The sequence below is a fragment of the Heteronotia binoei genome, chromosome 16 (assembly GCF_032191835.1).
Source record: "Heteronotia binoei isolate CCM8104 ecotype False Entrance Well chromosome 16, APGP_CSIRO_Hbin_v1, whole genome shotgun sequence".
In the NCBI taxonomy this organism is placed as follows: Eukaryota; Metazoa; Chordata; class Lepidosauria; order Squamata; family Gekkonidae; genus Heteronotia; species Heteronotia binoei.
This window is the reverse complement of record NC_083238.1, coordinates 27,505,787-27,520,222: the sequence shown is the minus strand read 5'-3', so window position 1 is coordinate 27,520,222 and position 14,436 is coordinate 27,505,787. Positions and strand designations below refer to the sequence as shown.

The window sequence follows — 14,436 nt, the reverse complement described above, 5'->3', positions numbered from 1 at the left end:
CCAAGTCCGTATCTCCTGGCAATCTGGGCAAGGGGGGCATATAGATATTGAATAACATTGGTGAGAGAACTGCCCCCTGAGGCACTCCACAATCCAGTGTGCGCCTCCGGGAACGCTCGCCACCAATTGCCACCCTTTGTCCCCGATCCTCGAGGAAGGAGGAGAGCCATTGTAAGGCAGACCCCCTCACGCCTATATCGGCGAGGCGGCGGGTCAGTAGCCGATGGTCGACCGTGTCGAACGCGGCCGACAGGTCTAACAACATCAGCACCGCCACACCGCCCCGATCCAGATGCCGTTGGAGATCATCTACCAGGGCGACCAGTACTGTCTCCGTCCCATAGCCCGGGCGAAAGCCGGACTGGCAAGGGTCTAGGATGGAAGCGTCATCCAGAAAGCTCTGCAACTGCGACACCACTGCCCTCTCTATTATTTTACCTAAAAACGGTAAATTAGAGACCGGTCGGTAATTTGCCAATTCGGCCGGGTCTGCTGTACTTTTTTTCAAGAGGGGTCGGACCAAAGCCTCTTTCAGGAAGCAGGAACAGTTTAATTCCTTTTGTTTTGTCTTTTCTTAGCTGTGTTTGAGGTGGCATTTGTCAAGTTTGGAATGGTCAGCATGACCCATTTTGGTTTCCCCCACCCCTTTCCTCCCCTTTTTTGGCAGAACTTGAAGAATCACGACAGAAATGCCCTCCTTGGTGGTACAAATTTGCAAACATTTTCTTGATCTGGGACTGCTGTCCGTGTTGGTTGAAACTAAAGCATTACGTTAACATAGTTGTGATGGATCCATTTGTTGATCTCGCTATCACGATTTGCATTGTTTTAAATACACTGTTTATGGCAATGGAGCATTACCCAATGACTGAACATTTTAATAACGTGCTGTCGGTTGGAAACCTGGTGAGTCTCTTTATGGATATTTGGCCCTTTGTGTGTTTTGAAGGTATGCTTGAATCACAGTTCTATAGGGGTTTTTTCCCCCATTACAAAAGAAACTGGTGTGGGTGAACTATCAGACAGTTATATTAATACAGACCGGAGCTGGTATTTTCTCCTCTTATACTGTTGTTTTCTTTTGTCAAAAGATAAATTTACTTTGATCCTGTTCAGTGGAGGGATGTGCATTCATTTTTAGATGAATGAAAAAGTCCCACTTATTTTCATTCTTTTTGAAGCAAACTTATTCCATTCAAGTTTGTTTCACTAGGAAGCCCATTTCTGGTTGCATTCTATATTTAACATCTGTTTTATGATGAAATTCTCAGGAATTCTGCCCCATGACTGATGAATCATTCCTGCCAAATCCGAAAGACATGGGAGAACAGCCTCACAGTTTTATAGGCAATTAAATTAATGAGCTTTATTTTAAAACATATTGGATGCTATAGCATCTAGAAAGCTTACCATGAAATTTCGGGAAATTTGAACCCTCAAGAGATAGCATAGACAAGAAGCATTCAATCAATCACCAAAGTAATCAGGAAGCAATCAATTATAAAAGTAAATGATTTTTCATTATTGATATTTGTGGCTAGTGTGTGTGTGTTGGGGGGAGAGAGACTGAGTCAGGGAGAGAGATAGAAATGGGAAACTAACATGACAAGCATTCAGTCAATCCATAAAAACAAATTTTATTTCTCATATGTGTTTGTGCTGATGAAACTGGAGCCCATTTTTCTGATCTCTTGAATTTGGCCACAGTGAATGCCTTGGATGAGGACTGTCCCACATTCTCCTTTAACTCGCTGTTAAGTTCTGGTTTCATCAGGGTTTCCCCCTCTGTTCTGCACATAGTTTGCTGCCTCAAGTGGTCAATTTCATGTCAAACAACTTTAACTTCAGGGAGATAAGCTGAAACTAAAGCCATTTGATTTCAAATCGACCACTAGAGAGAGCAAAATACATGCAGAACAGGAAAATAAACTTGAAGAAACAGGAACTTACCAGCGAGTAAAATGAGTATGCAGAAAAGCCCAGAGATGCTGTGACTTCATTTGCCCATAAAATGGAAGGCTTTTCTCCTGTATAGAGGAAATTTGGGAGGTAGGCTTTTATTGGTAAAGAGTATTGTCTGGAATAATGTCATGCAGACTGGATGGGAAACAAAAACATTGCAGCCAGAAATTTGTTTGCATTTAAACCAATAAAAGCAAAATTAAGAAAAACTGTGAGAATAAGAAAATGAAACAGTTCAGCATGGCAGCACATTGAAAAATTGGGATTACAAGAACATACAGTATTCTAAAAAGATATTGAAATGTAAGAAACTTCAAAAGCAGCATATAATGTAATATGATTTTTAAAGGAGCAAAATCATATCTGAAAAAAAATTAGAAGAATGAAAGATACCACATTCTTGAATGTCAGCCCAGCGGGGCATAGGATCTGCTTTTCTTTTTTAAATTTCTTTTAATTTTTAACTGTTATTTTTTATACTAAACTCAGATTTGCAGTTTATAACACTACTAGCAAACTTATAGTAAAATTACTTAACTAATTCACAAACTTTCAGACACAGTTTGACTAAATATTGTCATGAAATAAGTGGCTATTCGAAAATTAGGGTTAATAAAAAATTTAACATTTGCTTATATAAATAGTTATTTTGAATGATATCGTTCTTTGGCAAATATTCTAAAGGAGACCATATTGCCACAAATTTTGATTCATACAACTCTGAAGGGGATGGTGATGTGTTAATTGAAATGTTATGCATAATAAGGGGCATAGTATCTGCTTGTGCATCATAATATGTGACCATATTCTAGTAAATTTTAAGGAGCAACTTAAGGAGCAAAGGGCATTTTGTAGATTGAAAGAAAATGGAGAATCTTTGGCTTTCAATCTCAACGGTATGCTTTCAAAATTCTAATAAGAATTTCCTGTAATACAAAGGTTATTTTGTTTGTTTAGAGTTTCTTATAGCTATGGATATCTTAAACATGAAATCTTGCATAAATCTGTCAACTGGAATTTTAAACTCGCTAAATATCATATTTTGCATTCAGGTGTTCACTGGAATCTTCACAGGAGAAATGGTTCTCAAACTAGTAGCCATGGACCCCTATTATTACTTCCAAGAAGGCTGGAACATTTTTGATGGGTTTATTGTAACCCTTAGTTTGGTTGAACTTGGCCTTGCAGACGTGGAAGGGCTGTCAGTTCTTCGGTCTTTCAGACTGGTAAATATATCAAAGTCAAAAATAATGGGCTGGATTTTAAGATCTGGAGATCCACTCATAGAAAGGAAATGTCTCACCTTCTCCCATTTTCTTAAATACCAGACCTACCTAAAAAAATTGTTCTTAAGAGTTGGTGTACCATTTGGAACAGCGTGGAATGCAGTACAGGGGTTGCATCTTGAGTGTGAAATCTGACAAAATTGCAGGAACCCCCACCCCACATGCATACAACTAAATAGCTCCACCCCAAGACCCCTTAAGGAAATCCCCAAATAGGGGGTGCAGGCACACAGGCACAGCCTCCCCCTCAAAAAGGATCCATCCCAATGCCCAAACTGCCCAAAACCCTGACCCCATGGCCCCAACTATCCATGACTGTCCAGCTGGGCTGCTGTGGGGCCACACCTCCCCTACCCCATACATTCGGTACAGAGCTGGCCAGCCAGCCTTTCAAGTTTGCTTCCTGCCCTTTGGCCCGCAAATGCGGCCCCTGCTGACTTAGGACCATTACTTCCCCTCACTGCTTGCTGAAGTGAACTTGGACAATGAAGTGAGAGTGGGAATTCCCCTGCCCCTACCTAGGAAATCATAAGCCTAGTACATAGGACTACAAACTTTGTAGTGATTTAATTTGTCAGTTTTTAAATTTTATATAATGTATTTATATCCTGCTTTTCCAGCTATATAACTGTCCAAAGGAAGCTCACAATTAAAAATGTCGAATAAAAAAGCAAAATAATCTTACTACGCTAATAGCAACTTGTTCATAATACACAGAATATGTACAGTATCCGTTAAATCATGGAAGATGCAAGAAATCTCACTATCACTCCAGGCTGAACAAAACTAAGGCCATTTCTACATCTGTGCTTTGCCTCTCTTTCACTGCTGTTTTCCTTCGCATTGTAAAATCCCTTCCACATCTCATCCAGTTTTCAGGCCCCCATTTCCTGTCATGTTTTCCTCCTCCTTCTACATCTATTTTGCTCCAATCAGCTGCCAGTTCCTGGTTGCCCCGGATCTACTCAAAGTGCTGTTGCTGCACTCCTTTCATTTGCCTCGGGCCAAGTTCAAACTTTCTTGAATGAGAAGTTTCCTCACAGTGCATAATGCCTCCCTTTACCTCTAGCAATGACATGCCCATTTTTCAGAATGCATCTCCTTCCCTCACCCAATGCCTGCTGGGATATGTAGTACATTGTGAGGGGGAAAAGTCTGATTGTGGGTTTTTTCTGCGTGTGTGCTATTGTGACAAGAGAATGGTGCAACTTCAACAGCAGAGAGATTTTCCAAAAAAACCTTCTCATGTACTGCAAATAGGGTCCTTGGGGAAGATCTCAATGGATGGGCAAGTGCATATAGGAGGAGATGGGCCATGTACTATAGTCTCAGACACTTCAGGGCTTGGCAACAGATCCGTGTCACCACTGTGAACTGTGCTCAGATCAATTTGAACACCAATATGGATCTTTCAGTACAGTGGTAATATGATCACTACTGCAGTCCTCTTTACCCATGCCGCACCCTTTTGAATAGCAGCTTTTGAAACACTTTAAAAGGCAGCCCATGTGACTGATTACTGCAATCTGATTTAATAGATTTTTATTTATTTATTTTATTTTATTTATATCCCGCCCTACCCCACCGAAGCGGGCTCAGAGTGGCTTACAACACAGAAATTCTAACAATAAAATTCAAATTTTAAATACAATAACAATTTATATAATTAAGAGATTAAAACATTAAAATACATTTAAAAAATCAGTACATCAATCCAGCACTATGCTATCTATCAACTTCCTTCAGTATTTTGGTAGTTTTGGTGGTTTTGGTGCCGGTGAGTTATAGGCCAACCGGAAGAGGACTGTCTTAAAGGCCCTGCGGAATTGTCCAATATCCCGCAGGGCCCTGACCTCCTCCGGTAACTGGTTCCCACTGATTTCAATGTAACTAAATCATTCCAAACTTTTAATTTATTATCTGTTTATTTAAAACATTTATATGTTGCTTCTTCAGATACCTGCTTGAGGTGACTGACAACATAAAAGATAAAATCATTAAAGAAAGTAATTAAAAAATTATTAACATTAACCATTAAAAACTAGCCAATAAAAATCTAGAAGCCATGAAATCATAAAAGCCTAGACGCCATAAAATACAACAAAACCCATTTGTGTAAAATGTTTGGCAGCCTGAATAAGCCTCATACCAGTCCTTAGTCTAAAAGCAGATTATATAAGTAATTAAAAAGATCAAACACCCAATCAAAAGTCCAGGAAAAAAGAAACATTTTGTTTTGATGTCTAAAACAGAGTAGAGTGGATTGCACCTATTAACTTCTACACCGATACCCTTTACAGTATTCTATTTCTTGTTTCTTTCTTTTCCAGTTGCGAGTTTTCAAGTTGGCAAAATCCTGGCCAACTCTAAATATGCTGATAAAGATCATTGGCAACTCTGTTGGGGCTCTGGGGAATCTGACCTTGGTCTTGGCCATCATTGTCTTCATCTTTGCTGTGGTTGGCATGCAGCTGTTTGGCAAAAGCTACAAAGAATGTGTCTGCAAGATCGCTAATGACTGTGAACTTCCACGCTGGCACATGAATGACTTTTTCCACTCTTTCTTGATTGTCTTCCGAGTACTTTGTGGAGAATGGATAGAGACCATGTGGGACTGTATGGAAGTTGCAGGTCAAGCCATGTGCCTTACGGTCTTCATGATGGTTATGGTGATTGGAAATCTAGTGGTATGTAACATTAAATATACAGATATATATGTATTCGTTCTGGATTGGAGCTATGTGTGATCTAATATGGAACAAAACACACTGGGTATTTCAGCAAAGCCTTTTCAAGATTTTTTTTTTACATGTAATAATTAGAAATTATGCTGAGCGTTTAATATGAATAAATCTAATTCTCAACGTGGTTTCATCTCTGGATGCTTAAATTCAGAGACTGGAACCATAAACAGACAAGACAGATTTCTCTCTCTCTCTCTCTCGGCTTGGCTTCGCGAACGAAGATTTAAGAAGGGTGCAATAGTCCACGTCTGCTGCAGGCTCGCTGGTGGCTGACAAGACCAATGCGGGACAGGCAGGTCCGGCCACAGTGGCTGCAGGGAAAAGTCTGATTTGGGGTTGGTGCTGTAGCAGTGCGATTCTTCCTCAATCTCCTTTTGATTTTTCTACAAACCTGAGAAAAGCCCCAGGTTTGCAGAAAAATCTGAATTCTTAAAAAAAAAAAAAAATACAGTGGGGGGGTTAAAATCCCCAAATAATAGAAACAGCACCTGTACCTTTAAGAAACAAATGCCTTCTACAGTAAGCATTGTGGGGGTTGCTAGGCAACCACAATAGCAATACCAGTCTTCAGGCCTTGGTTTCTGTCAGTAAAAGGCAGGGGGAGGGGGGCACTTTCCAGACCTGACTCACTACTATTCAACAGGAGCCACCACACAAAAGCCAGTGTGGTGTAGTGGTTAGCATTTCAGACTAGGAGCTGTTAGACAGAAGTTCAAATCCCCGCTCTTCTCTTGCTGGGTGATCTTAGGTCTGTCAGATGCTCCCAGCTTAATTTTTCTCACAGTTATTGTGGGGATAAAATGGATGTCAGGAAAATGATGTAAACTGCTTTGAGTCTCAGCAGGGGAGAAAGGTGGGTATAAATTAAATAAATAAATAATCAATAAAGCTGGAGATGGGAGGCAAATAAAAAGTAGGTTTGCTGATGGGTGGGAAGAAGAGAAGGAAGCAAGGAAAGGGAAGAGGCTATGGGAGCTGCCAGAAAAAGGCAAAGATGAAATAGTTGGGGAGGCAAGGTACGGGGAAAATGAGACGCCTTCCACAAGTTCTGGCAGATCACCTACTTATATATCTATACACAAATAGAAATGTCTGCCAAATCTGAAGATACCTAAATCCAGTGACTGGAGCTATGAACAGGCAAGACAGATCTTTCTACAAACCTGAACTTGTGTGTAAGTTATGTGCCATCAAGTTTGCTTCAAACTTATGGCAACTCTAAAGATTTATGACTTCCAAAATGTCCTATCATTAACAGCTTTAGTTAGGTTTTTCAAACTGAAGGCCATGGTTTCTTTTATTGAAGCAATCATGTTGGGTCATCCTCTTTTCCTACTGCCTTCAACATTTCCTACAATTATTGTCTTTTCCATTATTGTCTTCTCATTATGTGACTAAAGTACAATAGCCTCAGTTAAGTTATTTTAGCTCCTAGGGAGAATTCAGACTTGATTTAATCTAGAACCCATTTATATGACTTTTTGGCATCCCACGATATCTGTAAAACTCTCCTCCAACATGACATTTCAAATGAATTAATTTTCTTTCTGTCAGCTTTCTTCAGTGTCCAGTTTTTAGGTCCACATATAGTAATTGGGAATATTATAGTATAAATTATCCAACAGGAGTTGCATACTATTGAATTTGCTCCCTTGTTTCCAGGTGACAGGGTTACATCAAGGTTATGCTGGATGACAGAGTAACATATTCCAGCAATAACTATTATTCTGACACAACATCCCTTGGAACCAATTTGAAACTTTATAAGGGTGCATAATGGAGGTTGCTAATTGGTGGCATATATTCAACCATGCAGCTCCCCCAACAGAACAGCATTTGTATTTGTGGGAGCAGGGGCAGTACTTTCTGTCAGTCCTAAGCTCTGCTCACGACCTGAGTTCGATCCCAGCGAAAGCTGGTTCAGGTAGCCGGCTCAAGATTGACTCAGCCTTCCATCCTTCCGAGGTTGGTAATTATCTTTTTCCTGGGCTGTATAGGCAGCCATTGTAGCAGTCATGTAATGAGACTGGGGAAACCCAGGTTCAAATTTGTACTCAGCTGTGAAATTCTTTGAGTGACATTAAGCCAACATTCTCTCTCACAGTTACAGAACCTTTATTGGCATAACAACAGTATCAAATCAAGGAAGCAGGAAAAGAAAAGTTGGTTAATTAAACATTCTAAACAGACTTCTTCTCCTTTAAGCATAAATAAAGGAAGCTTGCCATTGCTTCGATGGTTTTAGCCTTATTTGAGGCTAGTAAACTCACTACCTTGTTTTCATCAGATTTACCCCCCAGGGATTGCAATATAGGATCCAGATAAGATGCACATAAATCACAGTAGAATCTGCAGGATAAAAGTACGTGGTCTGTTCCTTCAATTTTCTTCAGCCCACAGGGCAGAGCCGATCCATGGGTGCGTGGCGCTCTAGGTAGGTGTCCCCCAATGCCGCCCCAAGTGGTGCTGCAATGCACCGCTATGCTCCATTCCACCCCCCCAGGTGCCACTTCGAGATGCTCACCTGCCCCCTCCTTCCCCCCTTCCCTTCCCATCCCGTCACCACCCGCCCCATGATCACAGCGCTGTGCCGGGGTCTTGCCATGGTGTGCATCTTATCTTTAGAAGAATGCACTGAGGCTTCCCCCCCCCTTCATTTCCGGAACCAGAAGAGAGGGGGAGCCAAGCTTTCGCCAGCGCATTCTTCTAAAGATAAGATGTACGCCACACTGGGGATGGCAGGGCCCCAGTGCTGTGCGCTGTGATCATGCGGGTAGCGACGGGAAGGGGGGCACTGCACCTAGCCGTGGCACCCGGGGGGATGGGGCGGAGCATGGTGCGGGAAAGGATGGGCTGCTGCAGAGGCAGGCACGCAGGTGGAGGAGGCAAGCAAACTTAGGTGCTTGCCTGGGGCCCAATTCAGCGCTCCCACCCTCCCAGGCAACCTGTTAGTGTTGTCAGCTTTGGGTTGGTAAACACCTGGAAATTTGGGGTATGAAGCCTGGCAGTGTCGGAGTATGGTTTGGGTAGGGTATAATGCCACAGAGGCCACCTTCCAAAGCCATTTTCTCCGAGTGAGCTGATCTCTGTTGCCTGGCAATCAGTCGCACTCCCAGAAGATATCCAGCCATTGGCAGCCCTATATAATCCTAGGTTTACATGTGGGTATTTCAAGCTCATTATTTTAACAAGAGATGTCCATGGAGCCAAAAAGTAGGATCTCTCTTTTCTTTTTCCCCCTCCTCCTGGTTTAGGTACTAAATCTATTTTTGGCCTTGCTGCTGAGCTCCTTCAGTGCTGACAACCTAGCTGCTACAGATGACGACAATGAAATGAACAATCTCCAGATCGCTGTGGCAAGAATAGATAAAGGGGTAGACTATATGAAAAGGAAAATCCGTGAATTCATTCAGAAATCCTTCGTTAAGAAGCAGAAGGCTTTGGATGAGATCAAACCCCTCGAGGAGCTAAACAATAAGAACATCTGTGTTTCCAACCACACTATGGAAATCGGCAAGGATCTGAATTACCTTCAGGATGTAAATGGAACCACAAGTGGCATCGGCACGGGTAGCAGCGTAGAAAAATATATCATCGATGAAAGTGATTACATGTCTTTTATAAACAACCCGAGCCTGACTGTGACTGTGCCAATAGCTGTTGGAGAGTCAGATTTTGAAAATTTAAATACAGAGGAGTTCAGCAGTGAATCAGATTTGGAAGAGAGCAAAGAGGTAAGTTTTGATTGACTTATGAGCTACTATGGAGACCCTTCTTTGAGACAGAACTTTCTCTACAGGTACAATCTGTTCTAGCAACAACCCTGGACACAACTGGACAGCCTCTCTTATTTCCCTTAGAAAGAAAAAGGATTAATGGAGCAATCGTAAGGTCTGCATAGAAGTAACTCCAATTTCATTCAGTGGTGCTTGCTCCCCCAAAAGCATCCTTAGGATTGCATCCTATCCTTACTAAATGACTATGGCATGCATTTGCCCATTTATACCAGCTATTCAACACTCTTTTGTCTTCCTTGATGCAATTACCAAAACTTGTCAGAAATCTGTAAGGAAGCACTCATCAGCCATGCAGAAAATATTTCAATGATTTCTTTGGAATTCAACCTAGAGATACAGTACCCAGCACTTTGTCCCATGTGGTTAAGTTTGGTGTAGTGGTTAAGTGTGCAGACTTTTATCTGGGAGAACTGGGTTTGATTCCCCACTCCTCCATTTGCAGCTGCTGGAATGGTCTTGGATCAGCCATAGCTCTCGTAGGAGTTGTCCTTGAAAGAGCAGTGCTGTAAGAGCTCTCTCAGCCCCACCTACCTCACAGGGTGTCTATTGTGGGGCGGGGGGGAGGTAAAAGAGATTGTGATTGCTCTGAGACTCTGACATTCAGAGTATAGGGTGAGATATAAATCCAATATCTTCTTCTTCTTCTTAAGACTGCTCACATCTCAGAAACAGTTCTTTGATGGTACATGGGACAGCAGAAGACAGTGGGCTGCAGAAAATATTTCTTCTGTCTGCAGAGTTCTGCCTATAGTTGTTTGCATCCAAACCAATCATATTATCTATGTTACTTTTTGAACGTACTGGTCTCCATCTACCAGTTTTAACTTTCACAGTGCTCACTCTGTTACTTCATTAAGGGGAACCCTAGAAAATCAACTGTCCACTGGCCCATTAAAGATCTGTTACAAGAACAGATTATAGAGCTATAGCTAGCTAAGCTGCTCCCTTTTAAAAAAGATACTATTTTTCATCTTGAACTCAGTATATTGGTATTTATTTTCCTTCACAGAAACTAAATTCTTCTAGCTCATCTTCTGAAGGTAGCACAGTTGATATTGGACTTCCGGCAGAAGAGCAACCGGAAGTAGAAGCTGAGGAAGCACAAGAACCAGAAGCTTGTTTTACAGAAGGTGAGGGAAGGTAACATTAAGCAAGCAACTACCAGACAACTTTGCTTGGCTTCTGTCTACTTCTATTGTGTTTTTTTTTTGGGGGGGGGGGGGGATAAGTTTTGAAGGAACAAAAGCCAAGTTTACATTTTCTGTATATTGACAGATTCTTGGAGAAGTATGCCAAATAAATAACTTGGTCGTAGAATGTGAAACAAAATAATTTGGAAGGGTTTTTGTTGTTGTCTTTGATGAGTTGTCAGATTTTAATATATTTTCAGGTTGCATACGAAAATTCAAGTGCTGTGACGTTAGTGTTGAAGATGGAAGAGGAAAACAGTGGTGGAATCTTAGAAAAACCTGTTTCCGAATAGTTGAACACAACTGGTTTGAAACTTTCATTGTCTTTATGATTCTTCTTAGCAGTGGTGCTCTGGTAAGTGAAAACAGAAAAGAAAAAGATTAAAAATATGGCTTATGTGTAAAATTTAAAAATTATATTTTGAAAACTATGGCCAACTTATAGTCCTTCTGAAGTATTCAGAAACATATTTCTAATAATGCCTAGCCTCCATCAAATACTTTACACATGATTATTGTTTAAATTTTATCGATAAATTATTCCTTGATGTTTGAGCCACAGACAAAGCTAAAGAAGGTAGATGCCAAAGTGGAATAAGAGTGGAAGAGACAGGAAATCAACTTTGTTGTTCCATTCCATATTTTTAATGTACATCAGCCTCTACCTACTAAATATATGCTTTTTAAAATAAAGTTTCATGGGGTAGGGCAAGAACTGATCGTGATAAGGACTCCGTAGGATAAACTGGCTCATTCAGATATCGTGCAAAATCTTGATTAGGATGACTGTCTGGACCCAGCCACTAACCGTTGTTGGTTTGCTAGGGAATATAAAACCGAAATCTGAAACCATGTTTGAAGTTGGTTTATTTGAAGAAATGTGCATGCACACAAAAACTTATACCCAGAACTATACTTTGTTGGTCTTAAAAGTGCTACTGGACTCAAACTTTGTTTTATTATCCCCAGTTAGTCTTAAATATGGTTCTGCATTTTGTACAAACATGGACATCATAGTTTAATCCTGGCTAGGGACACATGAACACCGCCCAGTTTGGCTCATGTCCTATTCACTGATCACAACCAAGGACCTGATTTTTTGAGGACTGGCTCAATAACTCATTGATCTGTTCTCAACAGGTTGCTTCACTAGCCATTTCTAGCCATGCAGTGCAACTAGTTTTGCATTCACGTGTGTTCTGAAAGTGTGAATGACTGCTGAACAGAGAAGGTGTCACATTTCTAACTTTACAGTGTTTCAGCCCTGCCGAAGTTCAAAGAAGTACAAAGGAGGGGAGGAGTTTAGAAACTCATTTTCATCTCAACTGTGTTTGTGGGGTGTTATGCCTTGCATTTCAGTTGTGATGTTACAACACAGCGGACGCTACAGAGGCGACCAGTGGAAGTCCACTGGTCCCCGGATGTAGCTTGCTAATATGCTCCGCCAATCAAGATCTGTGGCGGGAAGTTTAACTGGCCAGGATTGGACCTGGCCAGATGGAGGGTTGTTCCGGGGTATGTATATAATCGGGACCCGTCCCGCGTGGCCTTGCCTTCTGATGTACTCGCCAATAAAGTATGTTGCCTTTAACACGTCTCGTCACTCAGTACATTATATGGGGACAAGGGGTAAAAGTCATATCTAGGTTAGTTTAAATAGATCCTCATGAATGTATTGGATTTTTACACTAAAATAAAACTTCCATTGTATTGTAGCTCATATCCTTGCCTAGAGAAAGCATAAAAATTATGGATCTCCTGCATCATGGTGCATGGATCTGCAAGATTTTTACATGGGATTGCCAAAAACACATTGGAAGATTGCATATCACATCCATGTTCATACTTCGCAGAATAAAAAGAATGGACCCTGTTCTTTGTGCTCTCTAGGAGTGGGCTTCTAATCCACCATTTCCCATCCCCGCATCACTGTGTTTGGAGAAGACTGAAATACAGCAAAGTTAGAGATCTGAACCTTCAGATCTGTAACTGCCATGTTTCAGCCTTCATTGAGCACAGCAATCAGGGGATCGTAATCTGCTCCTGCAGCAACTTCAAATAAGTTTGACTGTTAAACATGTTCATGGCAAAAATTGCAGCGTCCCCAGGCCTGGCCTGTTTCCAGCACCAGCCTGGCTACATGGCAGGCTGAATACCAACTGGGTCTCTGTAGGGGAAAGAGCAAAAGTGATTAAACCAGCATTTGAGGGATTAAATCAGGGGTGTAAAACATGCAGTTCAGGGGCCGAATCAGGCCGCTGGAGGGCTCCTATCAGGCCCCTGAGCAACTGGCTATTGTCTGCTTCCTTCTCCCTCTCTCTTGCTTCCTTCTACATAACAGCTCGCTTTGCCAGGCTCTCTCAATTGCACGTCAGAGCTACTGAGCCAAGGCTCTTCTTTCTACTGGCTTAGGCTCCTCCATCAGTCCCCTGGGGAAGGAAGGAAAGAGCCAGAGCTTCCTTTGCCCAGTTCCCTGGATCCCATAGGAGAAATACAAAGAAAGCATCTTTAAGACTAATGTGCTAACATTTAAGCATGTTTTAAGTTTTTAAAAATATGTGTGTTTGTGTTCTTTATAAAATTTATATCTCTGCTACCTAATCTTAAATAGGTACACACATGGCCCGGCTCAACATGGCTCGACCCAACCCAACCTGGCTCGGCCCAACAAGGTCTCATTTATGTTAGATCTGGCCCTCATAACGAATGAGTTCGACATCCCTGGTTTAAATGATCATCTGGAGACCATATCCTAGTTTCACCCGTTAAACTATGGTTTCACTTTATAACTGAATTGAGCCAATCAATCATTTTGTCCTACAGTTATGGTTAGCAGAACTGCAGACATGCTCAACTAAAGCAAAAGCATTGAGGAAGCTGTTAATAGAAGTCTGTTATGTATTATGACTGTTACAGGCTAGGTCACAGAATTATTCTGTTTCATCATTTATATAAACAAAATCATTTGTGTAAGAGAAATTATGGTAATGACTCAAATGTGTATCATTTACTGTAAACTACAGAGCTGGAAGAATTTTCTCTAAATGGGGAACAGAACCAATATAGGACTTTCTACTGGTTTCTTTTAGTATCGCAAAAAGGAGTACTAAACCATTTGAACAATTTACAGGCATTTGAAGACATCTATATTGAACAACGGAAAACGATCAAGACCATGCTAGAATATGCTGACAAAGTCTTCACATACATCTTCATTCTAGAAATGCTTCTGAAATGGGTGGCATATGGCTATCAAACCTACTTTACTAATGCCTGGTGTTGGCTGGACTTCCTGATTGTTGATGTATGTATCTATTATCTAAGCACCATGTTAGATAAGTCGTTTTATACACTGTCAATAAATGTTAGTTTTTAACCTTCTTTTTCTATTTTAACTGACGCCATTCAACGCATAAGTCAATGTATTTTATATGTATTACATTTTACACGTAATGTC

The 14,436-nt window shown here is 41.1% G+C and overlaps 1 protein-coding gene across 6 annotated transcripts in view; it reads left to right on the top strand.

Annotated features, from left to right (window-relative positions):
• LOC132585169 (sodium channel protein type 1 subunit alpha) overlaps positions 1-14,436 on the top strand; it is a 148,922-nt gene that overhangs the window by 110,125 nt on the left and 24,361 nt on the right. For all 6 annotated transcript variants that reach the window (XM_060256958.1, XM_060256953.1, XM_060256956.1 and 3 more), the window contains 7 exons: positions 668-906; positions 3,015-3,188; positions 5,579-5,935; positions 9,247-9,726; positions 10,799-10,919; positions 11,180-11,334; positions 14,110-14,283. In XM_060256958.1, the coding sequence (XP_060112941.1) occupies positions 668-906; positions 3,015-3,188; positions 5,579-5,935; positions 9,247-9,726; positions 10,799-10,919; positions 11,180-11,334; positions 14,110-14,283 (1,700 nt within the window). The remainder of the gene's footprint in view (positions 1-667; positions 907-3,014; positions 3,189-5,578; positions 5,936-9,246; positions 9,727-10,798; positions 10,920-11,179; positions 11,335-14,109; positions 14,284-14,436) is intronic.